This window comes from Pempheris klunzingeri, chromosome 3, assembly GCF_042242105.1.
Source record: "Pempheris klunzingeri isolate RE-2024b chromosome 3, fPemKlu1.hap1, whole genome shotgun sequence".
NCBI classification, from domain to species: domain Eukaryota; kingdom Metazoa; phylum Chordata; class Actinopteri; order Acropomatiformes; family Pempheridae; genus Pempheris; species Pempheris klunzingeri.
Genome location: NC_092014.1, coordinates 7,155,148 through 7,181,313, shown reverse-complemented (window position 1 = coordinate 7,181,313; position 26,166 = coordinate 7,155,148). Strand labels below are relative to the sequence as shown.

Here is a 26,166-nt window from a genome sequence, read left to right as displayed (position 1 = left end):
GTACCAGGGTGGAATACACACAGCAAGGCAGGTATGTAGGTAGACAGGCAGCACTGTCTTCTTTTTTTGTCAAACCATGCGATTTATTGACAGCTGTCAGGCTGTAATGAGAATTACATTTTAGTTCTTTTTATTTAATTAAATTAAAAACCTTTAAATCCGTCCTACACTGACTACCAAGCTACCTTTTGATTCACCCACTGAAAACTATCTTCCCAACACATGCACACTTAACGACCAGCTGGTGAACATGCAAGCTGGAGGACAATTTAGCTGCTTAAGAACAACATATTTCCCTCAGGACCCAAACAGAGTTAAAAGAAGAGTGAATGTTGGACTTCCATTCATCAGGTGTCCAGAAACATGACTTCAGATAAATGGATAAATGGACACATGTTTCCTAACTAGCCTTATCAACTTAATGTCAATGCAGTGTCCACAGCTTGTTTTCCACTGCCCCCATGCGGCCAAGAAATCAGAGAGGAGTGGCCTCCTTTTACTTGGAGGTTCTGATCCTCATCCAGACCGTCAAACTCTGCATTGTGTCTCTGCAATCAAGTGTTAAAGTCACTGACCTGGACATCCTGCTGGGCTGCGCTTGCGGAGGCAAGCAACTATGTATTTCGTCTGCCAAGATACTCCTGGGAACACAGTTGAACGTTTTTCCAAAATCAGAAAACCCGTTTGAGACCAGGAAACCTGCTTATTGGTACAAAAACACAGAGTAGGTTCACTGTTCTAGGACCTGGTCATAGTTCACATTGCTCCTCATTTATCTGATGGCACAGTGTTCTTAGCAGAGAAATAGATGCCAAATGAAACACTATTCTTACATGGGACATATTAATCACAGTATTTCAACAATTGAGCCTTCACACTTCCAGGATGAATCTCCACTGGAAAGGAAATGGGTTTCTGTTACCTCCTGAAATCCTCCAAATGAGCCTCCTGAACTGAGTCAGTGTCCATTTCATCAAGACGTTCCTGACTTCTCCTCCCATCTTCAAACAAGTCACGTTCAGTGTCTCTCTTGAAGTCCACCCTTCTCTGCGAGTCGCCAAAACATTTTCCAGAAGCTTTGAGCCTGCCAGAAAGTAATTTTCTATCACATCTCTTCATATACTCAGGCTTTAGCTTCTCTAACTGCTACAGCCGCTGTGTCTCTTTATCCTGCCAGCACCTCTCCTCTGAGTCAGGACTCCTTCATGCCAGCCAGGACTGGAGGGCCTCTTTATTCAGCTTGACGATATGGCTCATCGCTGGTATCAAGACAGCGGGTCTTGGGTTGCTGCCATAAGAAACTGCTCCTCGCAGCCACTACTACAAAGTGGTGTTTAATGTCTTCGATTTGGAGGCACTCGTAATTACTTCATGATGGATTTTTCTGTTTGTGCTGAGTTGAACTTTGCTTTTCCAGCGTTTTTCCAGGAGTTGGCTGCAATGTCCAGTTTCCCGTAAGGATCTCTTTGGCCTTGTCCAGCCTCTTACTGGGGATTTCTTGCTTTGCCCTTTGTCTGAAAGGAGTTTGTCTCCAACATCCCCTGAGTATGATACTTGCATAATCAGTTACAAGGTTACAAAGGGTCACAAGCATGTCAGCTACAATAAGATTCCTTTTCCAGGAGAGATACTGAGAGTCTGTGCCAAAATCTGTCGCTGCAGAACATTACAGAAATGTTTGCAAAAACTGCCTTCACATTAGGGCTGCAACTAATGATCGTTGTCATTACTAATTAATCTGCTGATTATTTTCTCAATGAATCCATCCATTATTTGGCCTGCAGATTGTCAGAAAATAGTAAAAATGTACATCACAAGTTCTCAAAGCACATGGTGTCATCCAAAACCAACAGTCCACAGCCTAAAGATATTTAGATTACTATCTTAGAAATCAGTAAACTTTTCACATTTGAGGAGCTGCAACCAATACATTTTTGCTTTAAAGATGACTTAAACAATATTTCTTTATCAGTATAGATACTGGGAAATCTTCTGCTATTGTTTCAGCTCTAATGGACTTGTTGTCAATTTTAGTGGCAACGCTTAGGGTTTTAATTTGGTTCCTACAGTGTATTAAGTGCAGTAGTTTGAATCAGTGAGTTTGATAGTTGAGTTTAGCGATTTTACTGTGAAACGTAAGAACTTTCGTCTGCTGAATGGCAAACTTGTCTGTCTATGAAAATAACAATAACAGATTGTGTGTCTTCGCATGCATTCACGTGTCTCTATATTGTCATTTTTGTCTGTGTCTGTGTGCATGTGCTTGTGGGGTCCTGCGTGACTGTGATTTATTGTGTTGTCATGTTTGTGTGTTTTTGTATGTGTGTGTGTGTTTTGTGCAGGGATGCGTCCTCTGCATTATGCTGCATGGCAGGGGAAGACTGAGCCAATGAAAATGCTGCTGAAGGCAGGCTCGTCAGTCAACGGACAGTCAGATGAAGGACAGATTCCTCTCCACCTATCAGCTCAGCATGGACACTATGATGGGGTAACTGTTTGCGTGTACTGTAGGTGTTTGTCTGTGTTCTGGTGTGTAAAGTGGCCATGTGTGTGTTTTTGTGAGGTGTGTTTATCTGTTATGTGTGCCTGATGATGCATGCATGATTTGTGCTTGTTACAAGCTCGGAAATTCAGAAGCGACATTAAGATTTGTGCGTGTGTGCGTGTGTGTGTGTGTTACAGTCGGAGATGCTGCTACAACACCAGTCCAACCCATGTATATCAGACGCGGCTGGGAAAACACCATTAGACCTCGCCTGTGAATTTGGACGTGTTGGAGTGAGTAGATTTGACTGAAAACTGAACAAAAACACCAACCTACGGAGAACACATAGTGATACATTTTATATTCATTTTATTCAACCTTTATTTGATGAGGAATGAGTCACTTACAGTGGCCCCGAGAGTTCAATGCACTACAATTTAGGAAAACCCCTGCAACTATACAAAAATGCAAACAAATGGAGAAAATATCCTCATCACTTTGACAACATATGCACATCATCTAGAAAACCAGAACCACAGATTACAGAAAATACAACCAAATATAGAAATGAGCTCCAAATACAGAAAACACAACAAAATCCATACACCAGAGCCAAATGAAGAAACATACTGCAAATAGAGAAATGCAGTGTCTGAAACCACAAAAACAAGTATGATCTAAAACAGTAACTTAATGAGGCTAACACATTTAGACCTGAAGCTATTCCAAAACATCGGCATCGAGAAGAGAGCACAACAACTTCAATTCACAGAGAGTGACTTAATTTAGCAATTTTAAATCTAATTTTGCAGACAGCGGGAGAAACATACAAGCTTGTCCAGATAGTTGACTGCACTTCGGGAAGCTTTAAAAGAAATGACGTCATATTATAAATGAACTTGGAGTGTGTGTGCTGTTTTCTAGGTGGTCCAGCTCCTGCTCAGCAGTAACATGTGTGCTGCCATGCTGGAACCGAAACCCTCCGACCCCAACGGAGTGTCACCTCTGCACCTCGCTGCCAAGAACGGGCACATCGACGTCATACGGTCTGAAAAACTTGTCCTTTCAGTCCCTCACTGTGTCCCGTCCTTATACCTATTCAGTCAATCAGTCTGTCCACATCACTTACTAATGTAATCTAATCTTATTACGCTGATTATGATCTAAAAATCTGCTACGATCTAAAGCACATACAGGTACACATTGTTTTTTTGTCCAGTTAGATTCTTTTAAAACCCCTTTACTTCATTTATATTATTCTATACAAGCACTTTGATGAAATAATGTTATGCAAGATGAAAGACACAAATATTATAATCATTTTGTGTTGCAGGCTGCTGATTCAGGCAGGGATAGATATCAACAGACAGTCTGAGTCTGGCACAGCGTTACATCAGGCAGCCCTCTGTGGGAAGACAGAAGTAGTACGCCTGCTGCTGGATGTAAGTCCACCCGTCTGTCTCTTTGTCTGTCTGTCTGACTGTCTGTTTAATGTGTTCACAAAGGCAATTGTCGTTAAAGCTGCCTCCCTCTCTTCAGCTGAGCAAGTTTACACCTCAGCACTTGGCATTCGTCCCACCGAGCTGTGTGATGAAGCCTGTGGGATATGTTGGCTTGTTACATAAAACTGTAGCAGACCGGCTAACACCCTACCTGTCATGCGATATTCAAACCAGCTCTGTTTTGTCTTTTAATCCTTTTGTCACCTTGAGATAAATACGGCTTTTGAACTCTAACTCAGTGTGTCAGGATTGCAGCTTTATTAATTTTTCCTTCTCTCCAAATTCATCCAGAGTGGCATCAGTGCAGGAGTGAGAAACACTCTGAGTCAAACCGCTCTGGACATTGTTAACCAATTCACCACCACACAGGCCAGCCGAGAGATCAAACAACTACTAAGAGGTCAGTATTAGAGTGCAAACACATGCTGTGACTTGCAGACGTACAGACAACAATGAATACCCAAAGGTAAAAGGTAGCACACACACAAATCCTCAGGACCAAGTTGACTAATTTCAATTTCTCCAATTTATTTTAGCCATGTCCACAAACATAACAGTGTCTTCGGCCTAGAGGCCTTCATCACAGCATGGAGGAAAAACGAAGTCATGTCATTTATATACCTTCCTACGGTCTTATACAACTTTTCCTAACAATATAAAACAAAAACTAACTACTATTTGATGTATGATGTATGAGGAGACTCGTGTGTCCTGATTTAATCATTAACAGGCTACTGAATGTATTTTTACCACCAAACATGTCAAACATGGTGAAGAGATGAGAAGAATCACAAATTGCTACATTACATGGATGTGAAACTACAGCATCCAGTCTCTACCTGCCTTCCTCTTTATCGTCTTCTGTCCGCTCCTCCTTTTCACTCTTCTTTTTTCCAACTACTTGAAAATGTCTCCTCTGCCCTTGTCCACTACTTGACTCCACTACTTCAGCTCTACTGCTCACTCATACTACACTCTTGTCTTGTAGATGCTTCAGCTGCAATGCAGGTGCGTGCCCTGAAGGATTACTGCAACAACTACGACCTTACCAGCCTCAACATCAAAGCTGGAGACATTATCACGGTACATAAATCTAGTGACCAGGATATAATGAATATCTCAGCTTGTTCTACAAGTGCTTCAAGTCTGCAATGTGATTGATTATAGTCTTAATAGATTGAAATGAATGTTGTAATTGCTAGTAATAGCTTTCTAGCTAATAGCTAGAGATTAGTTGTGACTAAGTAACTGTTGGGTCTAACTGCTGCATAGCTAATTGAAGTAACTGAGGAAACTAATGTTAGAATGCTAATAAATGACTCTGGTTGATAAGTAGATGATATGGAATAGGGTGAATATATCTGACATGCAGCTCAATAAAGTGTTGTTTAATAATTGTGTAAACTGTAAGCACAAAAATAACAATATACCTAAAATTACAAAATGCTGTGCTAATGACATTAGTGTGTGTTAGGTTAGCTGATTGAACAGTCCTGTGGCCATGGATGTATTAACAGAACTGGATACAGCGTTGGAGGCGGGGCTCCATTCATTTCTATGAAAGCTGCTTATTGGCGCATGAGGCCAAAAAAGTTTGTCTTCCCGGGTATAAAAGCACCCGGATCTTCTGCAATGTGGGCTGCCGAACTGGCTAAATTCCAGTTAGACCTCCGCAAACTTGAATATGGATAAAATTGTTTAATCATGCGGCTCTTCAGGACTTTCCAAATGTTTTTGGACCAAATGGATCAAATGGATCTGACAGTGAAAGGAGTCATTTTGGAGCAGTTGAATTATAGACTGCTCTTTCACAATGTAGGTCAATGGAAAAAAGTGTTTTTAGGCCTAATGGCATCATGTGAGGGACGCCATTTTTATAATAATATTAAATTAATATTAAATAATTAGTTTGGCTACTATGTAAAATTGGCTGGTGCACTTCATGGGGGTGTGACAGCCACAGGTACTGGGTTTTTTCTTTTTTGTCAAACTATTTGATTTATTGGTTGCTGTCAAGTAGTTATGAGAATTTTAACAAATATGACTGACCAAACTCAAATAAGTTGCATATCCCCACTTTACAGAGGAACTACCCACAATTTTTCAAAAATACTTACATAGATTCTTGTTGGTATGCGGTGTTAATGCAGGTGATTTCTCCAACAATATTGTGCTGCTTTTTCTGTTCAGAATTAGCTTGTATCTGTTTGGGGTTGAAAGTTTGGTTTAGACAAATTACCTCGCTCTTCCTTAACTGGAACAAAATAGGCAAGACTCCAAAGAGCTATTATTTAACCACACACTAACTCTGAAACACATATTTTCCATCTATACAGATATAAATAAAGCAAAGTCATGCCTACATTTACAGGATACCATCTGTGTTCAAGTCACAATGTAACAAACATTTCCTGTTTGTGGAGCTAATTACTTTTGACTTGATGCAGTTGCAGGTGTTTCCTAGCAAACTATTTACAGCTAAGATATTCCTAAAGCTTTTGTGGTCAGAAACTAGCTAGTACTATGAACTTACACACAAGCTCAGTGATCGGGATCTTTAGCTGGTGCAACCCAGTCCAGGCATTGTTTCAAAAGTTGTAAGGTTGTAATCTTATCTTTGTTAACTGTGACGTATGTGTGTGTGTTTGGCAGGTTTTGGAGCAGCACTCTGATGGCCGATGGAAAGGCTGTATTCATGACAACCGAACAGGAAATGACCGTGTGGGCTACTTCCCTTCCAACATGGTGGAAGTCATCAAGAGGGCAGGTGACCACCCACATCACAGCTGTGTGTGTGTGTGTGTGTGTGTGTGTGTGTGTGTGGGAGGATGTGTGTGCTTACGCATGTATGTGAGTTCAGCAGCTGTTCTGTAGCTATAGCTGATCATTAGTTGTAGCTAGCTGCAGCATCCTCTGCCTATTTAGGCAGCCCATCCGTTTTCCCCAACCTGTCAATCATCTCCATTGATCAAATACTGCCCCCTTTTGGCTGTCGACCCTCCTCCCCCTCCTCTATATTTCTGCTCCTTCTGTCACCCTCCCTAATTAATAAGCCTGTCTAACCAGCCTGCTCTAGACTGTGATGCTTTTGTTCATATTGTTTGTTTGCTTTATTGCTATAGTGATATTATATTTTAATTTATAGAGATATATTCCCTGTGGATATATGGATGTATTCTTTTCTCATATTTTGATTTTAATCAGTTATTATTTTATATATTTTCAGATCTGATTAGATTTGTTTTGTTTCAAGTTGACTGATCAGTTGTTGTTGTGTTGTTGTTGTTGTTTTGCACCTCCCTCCTCCTGGCTTGTGTCCAGGTCACTCCCCTTCCCAGCAGTGCCACACCCTCCTGCTCCGCAGGCCCAACCCCTGTCCCATTGCCTCGATCAACGGACACTCATACCCCCCCTCCAAAGTCCTCCCCCTGCATCTGCCTCCCCCTCCTCCCCTTCACCCTAACACTCACTCCCTCCCTCGGTTCTCCTCCTTTGGGTACGTTCCTCTTCCTATCTCTCCTCCTTCTCTGTCTACTCCTCTGTCCACTTCTCCTCCTCCTCCTCCTCCTCCTCCTCCTCCTCCTCTCTCCACTTCTCAGGAGCAGCAGAGTCAGACAGGTACATACTGAAGTATCACTTTAAATCACAGATAAGCATCCTTTCCTCTCTGTTTGACAAGACCACATATAGAATGAATTATCTACCTACTTGTTCCAGCACTTCACTGCAGCCACACATATATTATATTTGTGTGTGTGTGTGTGTGTGTGTGTGTGTGCATGCGAGTGTGTGTGTATGTGTGTGTAAATGTATGTAAATTATGTTTATATAAAGGATCAGCCCAAATGGTAAAAAGGTATATTTGCTTTCCCACTTTTTCTCATTGGTGTCTAGCCATGGTAGCCAGGTAGTGGATCCAGAGTCTATGGATCATCCTAAATTTTTTTTTTTTAAAGTTTTTAAAACACAATTTTTCCATGCCAAAACTATTCAGTCCAATTGTACCAGAATGGCCATGTAATTTCAATGAACTGACCCTTAAATTGAAATATTCAAAAGATAACTTCACATACTGTACATAAAAACAATATTTGTGAAGCTTTATTCGCCATTTTATATACATTCTCCTATAAATCAGCTTGAATTGTTGGATGTTTTATGTAAGATAAAGTCATTGTGTTTTGAACATTACTTGTAGGAAACAAGCAGCCTCAGGGTCTGTGGGCATTTACACTTCTCAAAATGTTGATTAGCACTCAGAAGTGGTGCAATCACTATGAGTAATTATGTGTTTATGAATGTGTAGGTGAGCGAATGTATCTTTGTGAGTGTGGGTATTTGAAGGTGTCCTTGAAGAGTTAAACACATTTATATACAATATGTAGGCTACTGTACACTTCATACAATAGTATATACACTATATAGAATATATATAGTACATTATCGCATGGGTCTGTGTAGCTGTTGATTATGATTAATTGTCATTAGAACTGGTTGTAAAAACTTCAAACAAAGACAGAAATGGTGGCCGTAACAAATGTTACGTGTGTGTGTGTGTGTGTATGTGACAGGTTCGCGGGCTGCAGAGCTGAGCCCTCAAGGCTCTCCAACTTTGGGACAGCAGAGCAGCACCAGTGAGGATATCTGGGTGCTACGCAAACCGCTTGCAGGTAAATTCACCAGTGTGTTTTTGCGGTAACATTGTGAAACTTTTTTTTTGAGGAATGTTCTCCTGCATCCTGCAATGTGTGTGTTTGTGTGTGGAGGTGGCGAGCGCAGTGGCAGCGTGGGGAGCATCGGCAGTGCTCGGTCATCAAGCAGCTTGCAGAGCTCCGGCAACACACATGTTCTGACCACCCCGGCACCCAGCCCGCACCCGGCAGCCACACCAGGAGTGAACACACATGGCCTTAACGCTCCCGGCCTGCACGCACAAGCTGAAGGGGTCAAGGTACGAGACTCCTTGCATTCCCTTGTGCGCATGTGTTTGCGCACATTTACACCACATTGCTGCTGGATTTTTTTTACAAAACAACAAGCACGTAGTTTCTGGGAAACAGCAAAACATTTCGAGGAAATAAACACAAGCCTAGTTACCAAGTAAACCACAATTCTGTTTCCTGTTTCTGTTTTCTGTTTGTTCTTCATCACTTTTTTTCTACAGTAGAATGTGCATCCTGGTTTGTCCTTTATATCAGTCACAGTCAAATGAAGCCTGTAGATTTATATCCCTGTACATCTTTTTTGCATGCCGCCTTCTCTCATTTGTGTTAGGTTGTGAGATTGTGTAACCGTCTCTGAATATTATGTGCCAATAAACACAGGTTTATGAACATTATATCTTGGTAGAATAATGAAATATGCAAAGTGTTTGCAAGTGAAAAATATCAGTGTGTCGGCTTATTAACAAATGCTCTGCTGATTAGTTAAAACCATGAGTTGTCTTGAACTACATTGAACACATTTTTAATTTAATCTAATTGTATTATTGTACTTAGTATTTTAGTAGTAGTATTAGTCTGATATTTCAAAGCCGCCCTTTCAAGTGCACCATGCAGTCTTTCTTTACAAAAAGCATGGTATTTAAGCACAAGTGTTTTTATTTTTAAGGACACTGATGACTAATCTCATGCAGCCAACTTGAGTCAAAATAGTGACATGATAGATACAGGGTTTGTCTTTTCTTCCACTGTCTAGTGTGTTTTCATCACTGTAATGTCACCCTGCAGCTCTGCACTCCTTTAACACGCACTCTAAATGCAACTTTATCACCGGATATAACTAGTCTATATTTAGTTAGTGCTTTAAAAACAACAAACGACAAACTGAATTGTGTTTCCATATTATGACAGAGGCACATCATACACTTCAACAAATATTTGTTCTAGGATTTCTGCTGAACCCGTTTTGGTAAATTACAGGAAATATAGGAGGAAAAAGGTTGCACGGCGGTTATATGTGCACTTAGTCCACTGAAGTGAGTCACAAGGTACCTCTGGGATTTGAATGATTATGCTTGAGCAAATGTTTTATTTTGTGAGTGTGTGTATGAGCGCGCTTGTGTGTGTTTTCGTGTTTTAGCTTCTGGCCACCGTGCTGTCCCAGTCAGTAAAAGCCAAGGAGCATCTCTTGGAGCAGTCGCAGTCTGTTGAGCAGTCAGCGAGTAAGCACACAAACTCACACAAACACAATCTAAAAGCAATATCTTCAGCTGCTCTTGAAGTGACAATTTGTGGCGTCATTCATTTCAGCTAAAAGTCTGTTTTCCTGCTGCCTTCTGCTAATTTATCAGCCACAGCATGGTTGTGAGTTTGTCCTCGCTAATAAAAAGAAAGTAATCCTGTGATTCAAAAAAGGCATTCTGTCTGTGGTAAAGTGATGACAATTAAAAAAGATCACGGTGATTTTCACCAGTACAAGTGCCTCAGGGCATGTTTGAATCGCTGCTTTTATGAATGATTTTCTCTTCATTTCACTTTTAACGAACCTGGCACTCTAAAGACCAGCTGTCTGTTCATATCACACACAAGCAGCGTTTCCCACCCCTGCTCCTGTATAACAGTAATTTAAGTTATGCTTTATTTATAAAAGCTGCTCTAAAATGCTGTTCTATGTAGCCAGGGACAGCTCGTTTGGCTCCCAGGTAGTTTTGCATTTTAGACTTTAGCTGTTTGTAATATGCAGAATAAGAATTATGTAATAAATTAAATTATGTAAGTCCAAATGCTTCAGTTAAACATCCAAAGAAAAAAAAACATGAAAGGAAAGAGGCAAGTACAGTAGGATAACATCAGCTGTAGAATTAAAAGCACTCAACCTCAAAAACTATTAATCTATATAATAAAAAAAAACAGTAAATCTGCTAAAAAATCAGATGATGCTCTCCAATCTATGTTCAAATGAGTATTCTGTTAGTTTGGACTGGAAAGTTTTGTTATCATTTATTAACCAAGGCCTATGTTGAATAACTTAATTAATGATTATATTATCAGGGTCCACTTATAACTTACTGACTCAAAGCAGCTGCACTCTTATCAGCTGATTGTACTTGGGGCTAAAGAAAGTAGTACATGTAGTACAGTGTGTCCATAAAACATGCATGTATTTATATACTCATACAGTGCACTTTATAGACATTCATGTGGTGTCTCAGGTATCCCACTTATATTTGGGCTCTGTGCTTGTAGCTGTAGTTCATTTATTGATTAATCATTTTGAAGCATGGAAATTAGCATATTTTAGTCTGCTGTCATTCTACTGGTTTAAGTGATGCGTGGGAAGTGTAGTGCTGAAACAGCACCACAAAGCCAGCCAAGCCTGAAAGCTGTTAACAAATTATTATGAAGGACTGCATAGGCATTATATTTCTCCACTGCTTCTCACCCTCAAAGAATGCACTTAATCATCACATAACACCATTTCCTGGCTTGTTGTTAAAGAACAATGGACCATTTAAATTTTTATGTTCATTGATTTTTTAAATAATTTACTACAACACATCATTAAGTAAGAATTGATTTCAGAGTTCATTAGAAGATGTTCATTTCTTAAATAATAAAGTAGAAATAACTGCAAAAGTTTGAACTCATAATTGAATAGAACCACCAAAGACATGTCTTCCATTTTCTATTAATTAGGATGTACAATACCATTTTCACTATATTCACTAAATAATTACAGGTTTCTTTGTAATCATCAGTCACAAATAAACTCTGTTGTAAGAAGCTAAGAAACTCGATGACCCAGAAACCAAAGCACCACCAAGACAAGGATTTTATATATAACTAGTTTGACACTAATGCTTATATCTTACAAAACGGTTTGTGAATAGAAATATACTATTGTTTACACTAATTCTAATTAACAGAATAGAAAAGAGTGAAATAAAAATTGCTCTTTACTGATAAAAGTAACATATTCTGTTCTTTTTCCTTCTTGTTTCTTTCCTTTTCTCCCTTTTCCACGTCCATGCCAAGGCTCTTCCAGTTGCACGGTTCATGAGCAGCGGTCGTTTGAGCGGAAGGCAGAGGAGGATGATGGGAAAGTGAGTTTTTGGATGGCAGATTGGTTCACTCTGGAGCCCTCCTCTTTGTGTTGCTTGTGAGACAGACATCTACAAGGTTGGGTTCAGTGGGCACAGTGAGGTGTCTGCCTGCGTGGTTGTGTTGCACCTGAACAGACCACACCCTGAGGATGGGCATGCGAGTGTGTCACCATGGAGACAGGCAGGGTGACAGACACAGACGCATCGAGGAGTCCGTCGCCGTCTTGCCTTGTGTCCCTCCACCCACCCCCTGCCCTCACACCACACTGAGACAGCCACATGCTGACGCCCTGCTGTAGGACCTCAGCAGCCCTGAGGGTTACATTTACCGCCTGTGTTCTAGAATCAAGCTTTTAGCGGTTGCCAGACGACAGCAGTGTTCCATCATAGAAGCAAAGTCACGTTCTCATTGGTTGATCTCATCCAACATTCTTTGGACGATAAATTCAATGACAAATATAGCATGGATGGCAGTAGTTTTAAAAAACTCTTATCTCAAACCCACAAAAGGGTCAATCAACCCAAATTATACGATGTTGTGCACCTTGACTGTATTGCAGCGTTATTGTTTTGTAAGTTAAAAGCAACCTGACAAGCTGAACAGCTCTCTATTATGTCTTCTAGAACAGGGACCCAATCCTTGCTGGTCAAGGCTTTCTGGATTTTGTTCGGCTTGTGCAGAGCCTGTTTGGGGCACGGCCATTTGGAAGGTGTGCCTGTTTAGAACGCGCCGATTGTGTGGCTCATAGTAGTTGTTGGGGTCGTGCCCATTTAGTGCACGTGGCGGTTTGTAACGATTGCTTGTCCCTGGAGGTGAAGCGTGTGCAATCTCAAGAATCACTCATCCGATTGAGCTCCCTTGGGTCCTCACCATTACACCCACCAAGTGTGAATTTGATGGGATCAACAGTTCTTGAGATAGGCACACACATCTGTGGTAGAGAGGCTGCTGTATTGAAGAGGTCACACACACACACACACACGTCTGTGGTAGAGAGGCGGCCATGTAAGAGAGGTGGTATTTGTGGTCGCCACATTGGAGAGCTAAATGTTAAATGTTTTCATTTAATGATATATTTAACATTTCAACAACTTCACACCCAACACTGCATTTCTTTGGGTCCATACACCCACCAAGTGTGTCGTAGATCTGATGAAGAGTTGTAGAGAAAAGCAAAGAACACACACAGTGACGTACAGACAGACAGACAGACAGACACTCCTTCCTTTATATTTAGATTACAAAGGAAGTTTCTTTCCTGTTTTCCAGAACAGTCTTTCCCTCTTGTGTTCTAGAGCAGGCTGCCATGCTGTGTTCTAGAACAGGCCTGTGTTCTGTGCTCTAGAAGAAGCCTGTGGGCTCTTCTAGAAGCAGGCAGTAGTGTTCTGTGTTCTGTGTTCTAGAAGCAGGCAGTAGTGGCGTGGCTGGGTGAGTTTCAGCTGCAGTTCTACACCACCCACTTCCTCACCGCGGGATATGATCTAGACACCATTAGCCGCATGACCCCCGAGGTAAGGTCATGACCCCTGACCCCCTCACGCCCCGCCCCTTGTCTGTCCAGGCTCCGCCCAGCACAGCTCTCAAAATCAGCTCCCCTCTGACCTGGATGATGTCATCATGACCCTCCTGTCTCTGTCACCTGACCCCCCGGTGTGAGTCCTGAGCCTCAACCAGTCACTTCTCATACTCTGTCTGCTTCATATACATACCTGTGTTCACACATGGCCGTGTGTTCCAGTCTGTGCTGTAAACGCTACTCTGTGTTTGTCCTTGAGTGTGTTTTCAGTACCTGTGTGTGTGTGTGTGTGTGTGCACGCACGCGTGTGTGCGCTTATTGATGCGGACACCGTGGTGTGACTTAAACTCCCCCAGGGCAGGGGACACTCTTTATCAGAGATTATCAATAGCTAAATATTCCTGAAGGCATATCACACACAGTCCATGTGCTAATATCAAACATACAAATATGACTGTACGAGTTCTTTTCTTTTACATGATTGCAAAGAAAAGAACTTCTACAGTAGTTGTGGTGAATTTCTGATGTGACCAAGTGTGCTTTGCTTTGAAGGACCTAACGGCAATTGGGGTCATGAAGCCTGGACATCGAAAGAAGTTAACGTCAGAGATCAGCAAGCTGCCCTCCACAGACTGGCTGCCAGACCACAAGCCTGTAAGGCTCCCACTTGTGCTATACAAACTAGAGAAAAGGGAGATGTTCAATTTTGGCAGCTCACACAAGCACATGTTGCTCTTTCAATCTGTTATAAAAGTCTTTCAGATTCAAGATACAATAGAACTCTACTTCGGGTCTTGTAATCTGTGCACAAGCTTCTTACATTGTGTCCATGTTTGTGTGTCCCTGTGTGTGTTTTAGGCCAATCTGGGAGACTGGCTGTCTCATCTGGGTCTCAGTCAGTATTACCAGGTTCTGGTGCAGAACGGGTATGAAAACATTGACTTCATCTCTGACATCAGCCTTGAGGATCTGCAAGAGATTGGCATTACTAAACTCGGTAAGACACAGCAATGTTAGTAAGATGGGAAATACAATAACGAAGCAAGTATAGAAAGATATTGGCTTTAATTCTGTGAGTAATATTATTTAAAGATAAAAGACATGTCAGACATAACTGAAGTTTCAGGTCTAGGCAACAGTCTGTAAAGATGATATTTTAAGAATCATCATAGTTACCAAAGTTTTATGTCACTTCACAATGACTTAAATACTGTATAAGTTATGCCATTATATCTGCATTTACCTTCACAGTACAAAATAAGACAAATGTACAAAATGTAAATATTGACAATTAAACAGTGTTTTTATAAAATTAAAATAAAATTAAACTAAACCATACTTGTCCTAATAGATCAGGTGATTTCAAAAATCACATTATTTTTTTTATACCAGGCATTGCTGCTGCAGCTGTTTTCAGCCTCTGTCTGTGCTTTTCTCATAGTTTGACCATCTGCACATACACCAGGGACATTGCATTGCATTATAGGGGACCTTTAAAATATACAGATAGGCCCCTAATCAAAACTCAGGTATGGTAATTACTGCAAAAATAGTGATTAATAGCATATAATACAATAAATAATGACAATTCAGCCTTTTGCCGAATCATATTCTTTCCGTTTAATGGTTACTTTTAGAATAGAGTTAAATAAATAATAAGAAATCTCTTCTGGCTTTTAAGCCCAAATATGTTTTATCGTCTTTCTACCTCACGATTACTATTCCCCCTTTCCTACACCGCTGCCTCCCCTCAGGTCATCAGAAGAAGCTGATGTTGGGAGTGAAGAGACTGAAGGAGCTACAGAGAGGAGAAAGTAGCTCAGAGCCTCCTCAGAGCCCTTCTACACCTCCATCCAGTCCAGGTGGCAGCACCGGCTCAGAGCCCCGGAGGGAGGTGAGGAAGCAGAGGGATGGCGCCCCCAGCCCACTGGCCAAACCTCGCCCAGGTCTCACACATTCACAGACCCCCCCTCACACGCCGACACAAACCCCACCACATGGCCGGACCCAGCAGGCCTCCCCCAGGGCTCGGCCGCGCCCATCCACCCAGATGGCGGCGGCAGATTCGTCAGTACCGCTGCTCCGCCTGCCCAGTGAGGAGGAAGAGCGACGGAGAACTCACAGTCTAATTGGCTCAGAATCAGACTCTAGATACGCCACTGTGTGCCGCAGCAGCTCTGCACGTACTGCCGCCGCTAATGATGTCACTGTTAACCGCAGCCAATCATCCGTCACTCTCCGTCCTCGTCGGAAAGGCCGGCCCCCGACTCCACCTAAACGGTCCTGTTCTTCCATTACTGGGGGTGATGGGGAGGGAGAGGGACAGGTGGAGGGGCTGCTTGGGCTGCCAACCTATCGAGAGCGCCGAGCCAGTGACTGCGGCAGCCTGGGATCAGCTCTAAGATCTCAGGACTCTGCAGGCCTGGAGAGATCAGAGGGGGCTTCAGGGAGTGTTCGCAGCCTCGCTGCTATGCTGGAGACGTCCATTGTAGGTGGAGCCAAAACCCTCCCGAGGAATCTGGGAGGCAGCACCAACTACCTACAGGTGGGTGTGTCCCCCCCTGTGTTTGGTTCAGTCTATGAAAATCACATTTGGAAATCTTAGATGTATATATAGATGTGTAACAATCATGTGACCTCCAGGTGAGTCCGCCTATACTTCGTCGACAGACAGGTGCGGGAGGTCTTGGATCTGAAGAGGATGATGTCTTAAGTCGGCGCCGGACCATCAGTGGACCAGAAGGCCTGCCTGGTGATCAGACTGACCTGTTACCTCGGCAACCAGCCCAGCAACGCCCAGAGCCGCGGCCCCGCTCCACCGTGGTGTCCTCAGCATCAGAGATCACAGATGGCACAACGACGCTCCGAAGAAAGCCGCGTCCTCTGGCACCAGACTCTGAAGCACCTGCATCCGTGTCTACCACCGTTGTTACCATGACAACTGGCTCCGACACCATACGCAGGAGACAGCGCACGTCTGAGCAGGCGGAGAGCGTCACTCAAAGCAATAACCAGTTAGACTGTCACAGCGGTGAAGCAGATAGTAGCCGGAAAAATGGAGAGCCGCAGCACAATGGCGGCGTGGTCCTGAGGCGGAGGCCGGTGTCCGAGGTCTCTGATAGGACGGAGACCAGCAGAGAGAGCTGTGAGTGGATGGAGGCTCGGAAGTCTCTGAAGCCACCGGTCTCACCCAAACCATCCACAGTCACCATGAGGAAGGCACAAGCTGACCCCCCAACCCCGACTCGCAGGGTCCCCATACCTGGGCCTGATAATACGGAGACGGCACAGAGTCCTGGTGAGAGACACAAACATTAACACAAATCCTGTATTATTTTTTGTAAATAAGTAAGCAGTCCATATGTTGCTCTTTTACATCGGTATCCTCTTGTTGAAACTAAAGAGTTGGGGAGTGAGATCATTGGCACTGAAAGGCACCAAAGTCAGAAAACACATGGGAGCTTCTTTTGGATATTTTATTGTCATTTGCCTTTATTTGATAGAAATAGAGATACAGACTGGAAATACAAGGAGAGAAGAATATAGCATTCAACAACGGTCCCCAGCTGGAATCAAATCAGGGAATTATATCATATACGCTGCTTAACTACTCAGCTACTAGATGCACCCACATAGAGGCTTTAAATAATGTTTTTAATACCTTTGATGTTAAGCAACAGCTAAAATAATTAGTCAACTGTTCAATCAACACAAAATTAATATACAACTAATTAGATTAGCGATTTAATTGTTAAATTATTTTTTTCTAGCAAAAATACTAAAGATTTGATGGTTTCAGCTTCTCACATATGAGGATTTCCTGCTTTTCTTCTCTCTTTTTATATAATTGTAAACTGAATATATTTCTGGAATGAACTGTCAGATAAAACAAAATGTATTTAAATTAAAATTTCTGTTGCCGAAGTGATATTTAGAAGAAAAGAAAACTAACATCATTCTCTCTGACCAGAGCCGAAGCGAGTCCCTCCTCCTGTATCCCCGAAACCACGCGGGCCTCCAACAGCACCCAAACCAGGCAAAGCAATAGTAGCTTCAGCAACCATGAGCCCGAGTCCTGCTGCCACCAGTCCAGCTGCAGCCAGCCCCACCCTGGCCCCCAAACCCTCCTCTCTGCTCTCTGCCGTCCCTCTTCCAGCTCCTGACGCCCCCTCTGGTCCTTCCCTCTCTCCGGGACTCCCTCTGACGTCCCCCTCTCCGGCCCAGAGTCCCTCCACCCCCTCTCCGCACCCTGTCAAACCTCCCCGCTCCTCCATCGCCGGTCTCTCCATCGACCTGCTGGGTGGACGGGAGGCGGAGGAGGAAGAGGAAAAGAGGAGAGAGGAAGAGGAGAGGAGGAGAGAGAGGGAGCATGTGAGGCACAAGGAGCAGGAGGAGGAGAGGAGGAGAGCAGAGGAAGAGAATCTGAGGGAGGTGGAGGGTCAAGTAGAGGATGTGAAGCAGGAGGAGGAAGAGGAGGAGGAGGAGGTGCAGCATCGTTTGGAGGAGACCAGCGCCTCCTTGGCTGCAGCTGTGCAGGCTGTCGAACATAAAATCGAAGAGGAAGCACAAAATGAGTGAGTATTTGTGAAATTAATCTGTTGCTTATTGATATTCAGCAATTATCAATAAGTAACCCTAACCCAGAGCATAGATGAGCTTTTCCTCACATAATGTAGAGCTGCAAAGTGAGAGGACGTGTTGATCTTCTACACAGAAAATGTTATAGCGACCGGCAGATGGGGGACTTTCAAGGCTTAGTTGGACACTGGAGACACTCTCCTGTGTGCAAAATGTATTCGCTCAGCGTGTTGGGAATTATGGTTATTATGGAGAGGGAAATGTAAAGATCAAGACCACTAATGTCTGTGCATTAAGTACAGAGCTAGGGTGAGGAGCCTAGCGTAGCACAATGACTCAAAGTGGGGGGAAACAGCTAGCCTGGCTATCTCCAAAGTCAATACAACAAGCAGCTATAAATCTCAATAATTGCACTCAAGCGTGTATAAAATTGTGTTGCCTTACAATTGTGACATACTGTATGTACTTTATATATATATATATTTATTTATTAAGTCTCAAATCTAAAAAAAAAGTCTCTAAATTTGTTTTTAATTTATTGTTTTAATTTTTAATTTGTTTTTATTTTAAAGGCCTCTAAATTTCTCACAACTCTAATTTGCGCCTCTGCCGGGAATCTTTACCATAGCAACGGTTGCTAAGGCTGATATGTACTGTACTGTATTTTAGAGCCTTAAGTCAAGACAGACGGAAACAATATTTATATCTGATTGCCTTGACATAAATATGGTGATATGGAGAAAACTTTCAGTCACTCTGGCAACATCATGGCCAATTTAACACTACAGCAAACACAGTGAGCAGCTTCTATCACAGAAATACAACATGAGAGCAGCCGACTCCTCTGTTTACAGCGCAACCACAATAATACATTTCCTGTGGCCACTTCACAGTAAGTGCCACTTTGTGTTTGTTTACACCAGGTATTAAAATGCATCTCCAGTGGATGTCACTTCCCCTCTCTGTATGCAAATAAACAAGCACATCATTTGTAGAAACACTGAGTGTGAACATTTTGTTTGAACATTAAAAATTCTCCTCAATAGCAACGTTGCTCCTTTTCAAATAATGGCTCCCTTTTAAAAGTCTGTCTGCTTGGTGAGACAATATCACCGCATCATGCTCCGTTATTTTCATTAATATCAACATTCAAATCCGTAATGATAACTACTCTCAGGGCGCGCAGAGCAAAGTTTTAATGGGCCGGCGTATAGAGAACAGAGATGTGGAGCATCACATCCACGGAAAGGAGTGTGAAGAATCTCTGAACGTGATCTGGGCGATCAGATCTCAATGCGTCCTCAATGTGTCTTGGGTGCATTCACACCTGTACTCAGAGCTGTCCTCCTGTGATCCCATCACAAGACGCACGTTAATGCCAGGCCTGTACAGGGCTAGGACATGTTCTGTTTGCATAGGCAGGGAGTTAATGTTAGCTCTGATACTGTGTAAGGAGAGTGAACAGTAGGCTGTGGGGCTGTTAGAAATTAGATCAAACTGCAGTGGATTACATGCTGTGAATCACTGGTACTAATGTAGGTAATCTGAATCCTGAATTCTACCCATAAAATCCTGAATTCTACCCATAAAAACTACTATCTGTAAAGAATAAACACAAACCATAAATGGTGTCAAAAATGGGGTTTGACTACATGATGCTTTAAAAAGAGGGTATAAGCAATATTTTGATAATGACATCATATCAAGTGACAATCTGGAAACAGTGTGACAGTGTGAAAGGAATAAACCTACAGAGAATCTTCACCCCAATCTTCAGCTCCCCCTCATCGTTACTGAGCTTTATAAGAAGCTTCAGCTCATTGTTTACCTGTGCCCACAACTTTACTGTTTTGGTTTCTCACCGCTCTCATATCATAGTTTTCTGCTGCAGCAGGCAGCTTTTTTCACCAAAAATGTTCTAAAAACAGCACCATACGGGAGACATACAAAGTTAGCGGTTAGCTGGTGAACATTTTGGACGATTTCCCAGCTTAAAGAGCCATATATTTCCCTCAGTAGGGTGTGGAGACCAAAACAGAGTTAACAGGAGAGTGAATTTTGGACAGTAACACCACTCCAAATAAATGCTAATGTTATATAACTGCTGTACTGTAGGTGTAAATAAGTATTATCACATTATCCAGGAGATTCCTGTGTAACTATATTGAGGAACGTGGCAGTTATCATTAGAAGAAATCTTTAAAATGCTAATTAACGATGTGGAGAACTACTGCCAAAACCAGCTCACACCTCCGCTTCACATCGCCAATCTACCACTGTGACTGTGCTGTGTCTGCCAGATTATCAGCTAAACTCTTCCCTTTCTGCCATCCAACTCCCAGCTCTCTTTCCAGCAAAAAGACAACAGTCTCCATCTTGGATGACATCGGCAGCATGTTTGACGACTTGGCAGACCAACTGGATGCAATGCTCGACTGATCTCCTGCCCGCGTCTCATCTCCGACAAGCCCTATTCCCTCTCCTCCATCATGTGTAGGTGTCTCAAGAAAACTCTCCCAAGGCCCGATGCTGGCGCTCTAGAGGGTGTGTGCGTGTGTGTTTGAGCGTGTGTCCCTCCTGCGTGAGCGCTTCTCGTGTAGCCTTGTACAGTATAACGACGAGGGAGTCCTCCTCGTCTGGTGCGGTAGCTCTAGCACGCCTCCTGATGCGAGGAGGCCGCTCCCACACAACCTCTGACCTCTGCAGCCCAGCGAGTCACCGCCGCCCAGCCTCAGACGGCTGCGCGGATCGAGAAGCACAATCATTATCCTCATCGTTTTATCTCTACGGACTCTGGCAGAGACACCAACTCAGTCAGACAGGGAGACAGACAGATAAGCATATTGCTTGCAAAAATAAGCACATAAACTGACTGACTGACAGACAGGCAGATAGATAGATAGATAAGTAGACAAGATGCATACAGATGAGATACTGGAGAGAATTTTTAAAAGCACATGGACAGACGGGCCGCTTTCTGAGTCTGTCTCGCTCCTGCGATGTCAAAAGGATGCATTTTTCCAGATGAATGGTAGCCTCTGTTTCTCTTCTGTATGAGTGGAGGATTGTGGTTAGCCGGACTTCCTGACCTGTGTGTTGTCTCTCTTCATGTCGTTGTTGTTGCTGTTGTTGTTATTGTTGCTGTTGTTGTCGTTACGAGTGTGTGTAGTCCCTGCTGATGCTCATGTCAATGTCCTCCCAACTCGTACAGTAGTTATCCTAATGATCAGAACGACGATATAGATGTGTGTCCATGGATTTTGAGACACAAACACAAACACACAGACACACACATACACGTTAACGCACATGGCATTGGTTGTAATCTCGCTGGTGTTCTGCTTCGTTGGTGTTTAGCTCCATCTATGGAGGTTTGCTTGGAAATGAATCTACACACACAGATACGCACACATTTACATGCAAAGACACATATATACAAGCACACTCATGCTGTGTATCCCTTTTGTCCTGCTGCAGTGAACAGTGTTTTTAAAAGATAATCCTATATTTCAATGCTTTATATAGTACATCCAGTATACATACATAGAGTTTATAATATACCTGGGTATTTGAGCTGTTAGAGCTCCCTCTAGTGTTGGTTAGTGAAACTGCCTCTAATCTGCCCACCTTCCATCTTGTCTCCCCCCCCACTTTTTATCTCCCTCTTTTGTTAACTCTGCATCTCTCTGTGCCTTGGTAGTGTTCTTTCATATAATCAAATGGTTTATTTTTTGTCTCTATTTTTCTTGTTTTCCACTCACAAAACGTTTCATGTTCTTTTTTTCTTCTCCCTGTTTCCTTATAAACAAAACCCCACTCCTTGTGTGTGTGTGTGTGTGTGATGTCAAAAGTAGTCTATAAGTTTACGTTGTGAGTCCTGTATGATCCCTAAAATCAATCACCCTGTCTGCAGTCCTCCTGTAACCATTGAGAAGCCTTGTACGAGCCCATATAAGCCCCGTCTGTAAGCTGTAATAATTTGGCTCCGCTCCTCCTCGGCTCCCCAGTTTTCAGTGGTCCCCCATGTAGGCCAGACAGTGGATCAACCACCAGTGTTCATCCCAATGAAGAGTCCACTTGTATTTTTATGCTCTTTGAAAACAAAGATATATTTGAGAGACAGATGGTTCTATGTGAATAATGATAATAATAATAATAATAATAATAATTATAGGCATTGAATTGAGGTGAGCTGATTGAGCCTGTATATTTATGGTTGAGTTCTGGATGTGTTGTGACGGCTGTTGTGCCATGGTTGGGTTTAGGTTGTGTTTCTGCTGTGACGATGCATTCCTGTACAGCTGTGATCAGAATAAATGTATAAATTAAACCTTACATGACTCTTTTAGTGTTGTTATTTTACATCCCGTTAGCAACCCCAGTTTTCTATGAATGACGGGCTTCGCACTTCACTGCTTCCACTTTTCTGGGAGCCTTTCCACAACATTTTTCCACAACATGGCTGCAGGGATTCGCTTCCATTCAGCCACATTAGCTTTATTTAGGTTGGGTTTGCTACTCTAATTAGGTGATGAATATCATCGCTTGTAATATTTCTTGGATTTTGAGATGTTAAATGACATGAGAAGTTTACATTCAACAGATATGACATATAATGGGATTCTACTCTGATATTTTTAATGAAAACCTTTCAATTTTGACAGTTTTATGCAAAATAATCTAAAAGGGATTTATTTTTTAGCATAATTATATACCTTTGAAACAACATTTACAGTATAATGTACAAATAACTTTTAAAGGAAAAGTAATTGGACAATTAAACATAAATTTAAAATCAAATTTAGTTGCTTTTTAAGTCCTCAGAATGCTGCAGGGTTTGGTTTGTGGCTAGTCTCTTATGGAGGTCTTTGGACTCAGGACCAGAGTATTTCTAAAATCCTTGTGTCTCTAATATCACTGCATCCTGTGGCACTAAGATTTACCTTAATTTTAATTTAAGGGCCAAACTCAAACCACAAAAACTGCTACAGATTCATGAAATGTGTAAATACGGCAATAGATCACTGTGTGCATAGAATATTGTTGTACCACCAAAAATATTATTTGACTGACTCTGATTTAACCATTATCACCAACCATACATTGTAATTACTATGTGATCTGTTGGATTAGAACCACTGAAAGTGTTGTTGTCAGGAGGGATTTATATTTGGAGCATTTGAAGCAGCTGTTAACAATATGTGTCAAAACAGACAACTCGTAAAAAAAGGCCTGTCCCGATTTATTAGAAGCACTTTATAAATGTGCAATGTACACGAAGCTAATTTGACTTTGGTAAAACACGGAATGTCTTTTACTGTACTTAGCTTCAAGAATTCAAAGTTATACAGATATGTGATCCTGCTTCCAAATACAGTTCAAACTCATAAGGTTTCCAAAAGTGCTGAAAAATTATAGCAAAATTATTTGTTGATTACTTTCTAACCACATTTGATACATATTACTGTACTGGTTTTTAAAAAAATGAAAATCTTCCTGTTTTAACCAGCATAAAATGACCAATATTCTTAGACTTCAAAAACTACAACTCCCATGAGGCTTTGACAAGCTTCTGTATCTAAAGCTGATGGGAGATGGTGTTCAATGCTAATGCTAATAATCGTTGTTCTAGCTTTGCTTAAATTTCTAGTTGTTCAGATAATGTTTCCAGTACATTAATAAGGGGCGAATACGCAAATGATATTGCCAGAAAATTCCATAACAATTTCTCAGTTTTTCAGAAAGTCCGACGAACGAATCTCAAAGCTAGCTAGCTAGCTAGCCTAGAAAAGGGAGGGACTTCCGGTCGGACGGAAGCCGTTTGTGATCACCCTCTGTAGCGCATCATTTCTCCACTGGCAGCAGGGCAGGAGAGATGGGCCTTCGTCCTCTCTCTGAGTGTTTCCTCCAAACTTTAAGGCAGCAAAGACGGTCCGAGCGGGTCAGGGAGCCTAAAAGAAGCCTGACTGGAGAGGGAAGTCAAACAAGTGAGTGTTTTTTTTTTTTTTTTTTTATGTTTGACCTCCGTGCTAATTTAGCACGAAGGGCTGAACAGCAGCACGTGGCTGTTCAGCAGTAGCCAGAGCCACCAGACCACCACGTGGTTTCCCCACCAATTTCACGTTTACTTCCATCTGATCCATAAAAAAGCCTTTCCTGGGTCGCTATACACATTGTCAGCTTTAACTCAGTTTAATTTTCCATTGCATAATTATGTGTTGAATTTGGAGTTCTCGATTCTCGATTTTTGGAAACGGTACAACATCTCAAAGTTCCCCCTGAACACTTGAAATAATGTGCTTTAAATATTGATATGGCTGCAGTAGTGTTGAAACTGGTACAGCTGGAATTGTTCCACGAGCCTTTCTCTCTTCCCCTCTCCTCAGTGAGTCACATGGAGGCATGTTGGAGTCAGCTCCTAGGTGAAGGAAGTGAACATGATTTGCCTTGAAGATTGATTTCACGGGACAAGAACACGTGAGTTAATCTGCATCACAAACTGCAAAGTGAATGAGAAGAGGATTTGGTGGAAATGTAAACTCTTCAGTCCCCCCAGACTGGATAAAACCTGCATTTAATGTTTACAAATGTGTTTCACAGCCAGTTTTGTTTTTGATTTTAACTCATCTGAGGCTTCATCATTAACATTTTAGAGTGTGAGAAGCCATGATTAAGTTTTTTTTAATTAAGTCATCCACTTTCCTGGTGCAGGTGAGTGTGTGGAGACTGACTGACGGATGGATGTTGAACCCGTCATGGATGAGTGCTGAGATAAAAGCCGAAGTCATCACCAGGTGTGAGAGCCGGTGAGTTCACATTTCAGCACACAAGATGGTTTCAGCCTGTGATGATGAACTAAAATAAACTTTTCTGACACCTACTATGAGAGCTGAACTCCAGCTCCTGATTCTAGCTTTGTTCTGAGGCTCCACTGTTAATGCTAAAGTACATTCTTCATTTTTTCTTGAATGTCGTTTCCCCTAATTTCTTCTTTATAAACTTTCTCACGGTTGCAGGTAAAAATGACAAGTCTGAACTCTTGAGAGGTGGATGGACACAGATCGAAGGTCTTATTAAATGAGTTTGAGCTGGTGAGTTCACGCAGCGTTTGCATTTGAATGACTTTCAGCCAGTGATGACAAATCAAATAACTTTTCTGACACCTACTATGAGAGCTGAACTCCAGCTCCTGATTCCAGCTTTTTTCTGAGGCTCCTAAATTTGACACACACACTCATGATACCAGTAGTTTCTGTGTGTGCATTAAAATGTAGCTTCTCTAATTTCACAGGTTGATTTGACTCAACAAATGAAGTGACTCTGATCCTGCGGACGAACAGTGGCGTCCACTTTAATGGTAAGTGTGTGTATATTTGTGTGTGTTGCGTGCGTGGTTACAGCCAGTGATGACAAATAAAAACATTTTTCTGACACCTCGTATGAGAGCTGCTTGCTCCTGATTCTAACTCTTGTCTGAGGCTACAGAGGATCATATTTCTGTGTGTGTCGCACAGATCGCTGTAGTCTGAACTGCGTTTGTCTCCTTCAGGTGCCCCAACGCCCCATTCGGACGTCATTGGTCAGAAAACTGCTGCTCATGGGCCAACTAAACGACCCAGAGTGAAGAAATGTGTGTGAATATAAGGGACTATGCAATAATGGTGTCTAATATTAAAGCTTTTGAATAAACGGTATTTGTTAACAGTTTTCTGTGTCTTTAATGATACTGGGGAAACATTACTATATATTTTGGTGCATTTTTACCTCATAATACACTACATAACCATAATTTGCACAAATCCCCTCGTTTGTAAATGTATTACTTGAAGCAGATCAGGTTATTTGATGTACTTGCATCATTTTTGCAATTTTTGGGTTGTATCCTCATGGTCAGACAATGTCAGTCTGTCACTTAAGATAAAAGCTTTAAATTAATGAAATGATTAAAAGGAAGGGGGACTGACTGCCAGAAAAAATTTACTTCAGGGTGAATTTTATTTACCATTTTATGGTCCAGTTGCCCTGCTTGTCTTGTGTTTA

The 26,166-nt window shown here is 42.1% G+C and overlaps 1 protein-coding gene, 1 long non-coding RNA gene and 3 other non-coding genes across 5 annotated transcripts in view; all 5 read left to right on the top strand.

Moving 5' to 3' along the window:
* The window catches only part of LOC139198714 (caskin-1), a 31,585-nt gene extending 9,191 nt beyond the window's left edge, over window positions 1-22,394 (top strand). Inside the window, exons 4-22 of the mRNA XM_070827640.1 lie at window positions 2,343-2,488; window positions 2,683-2,778; window positions 3,410-3,531; window positions 3,819-3,927; window positions 4,279-4,387; window positions 4,976-5,070; window positions 6,640-6,754; window positions 7,309-7,605; window positions 8,559-8,657; window positions 8,754-8,938; window positions 10,069-10,150; window positions 11,964-12,031; window positions 13,436-13,543; window positions 14,101-14,202; window positions 14,407-14,545; window positions 15,303-16,093; window positions 16,192-16,846; window positions 17,519-18,122; window positions 20,481-22,394. Of these exons, the coding sequence (XP_070683741.1) occupies window positions 2,343-2,488; window positions 2,683-2,778; window positions 3,410-3,531; window positions 3,819-3,927; window positions 4,279-4,387; window positions 4,976-5,070; window positions 6,640-6,754; window positions 7,309-7,605; window positions 8,559-8,657; window positions 8,754-8,938; window positions 10,069-10,150; window positions 11,964-12,031; window positions 13,436-13,543; window positions 14,101-14,202; window positions 14,407-14,545; window positions 15,303-16,093; window positions 16,192-16,846; window positions 17,519-18,122; window positions 20,481-20,565 (4,007 nt within the window). The 3' untranslated portion in view covers window positions 20,566-22,394. The remainder of the gene's footprint in view (window positions 1-2,342; window positions 2,489-2,682; window positions 2,779-3,409; window positions 3,532-3,818; window positions 3,928-4,278; window positions 4,388-4,975; window positions 5,071-6,639; window positions 6,755-7,308; window positions 7,606-8,558; window positions 8,658-8,753; window positions 8,939-10,068; window positions 10,151-11,963; window positions 12,032-13,435; window positions 13,544-14,100; window positions 14,203-14,406; window positions 14,546-15,302; window positions 16,094-16,191; window positions 16,847-17,518; window positions 18,123-20,480) is intronic.
* A 1,596-nt stretch (window positions 22,395-23,990) lies between these two features.
* On the top strand, window positions 23,991-25,812 carry LOC139199355 (uncharacterized). The gene is made up of 6 exons (XR_011584124.1): window positions 23,991-24,113; window positions 24,513-24,603; window positions 24,838-24,932; window positions 25,143-25,217; window positions 25,418-25,483; window positions 25,676-25,812. It is a non-coding gene; the product is annotated as an uncharacterized lncRNA (long non-coding RNA).
* On the top strand, window positions 24,966-25,055 carry LOC139199495 (small nucleolar RNA SNORD60). Its single transcript, XR_011584138.1, has one exon. It is a non-coding gene; the product is annotated as a small nucleolar RNA SNORD60 (small nucleolar RNA).
* On the top strand, window positions 25,254-25,341 carry LOC139199496 (small nucleolar RNA SNORD60). The gene has a single exon (XR_011584139.1). It is a non-coding gene; the product is annotated as a small nucleolar RNA SNORD60 (small nucleolar RNA).
* On the top strand, window positions 25,525-25,608 carry LOC139199494 (small nucleolar RNA SNORD60). Its single transcript, XR_011584137.1, has one exon. It is a non-coding gene; the product is annotated as a small nucleolar RNA SNORD60 (small nucleolar RNA).
* Window positions 25,813-26,166: the final 354 nt, after the last annotated feature.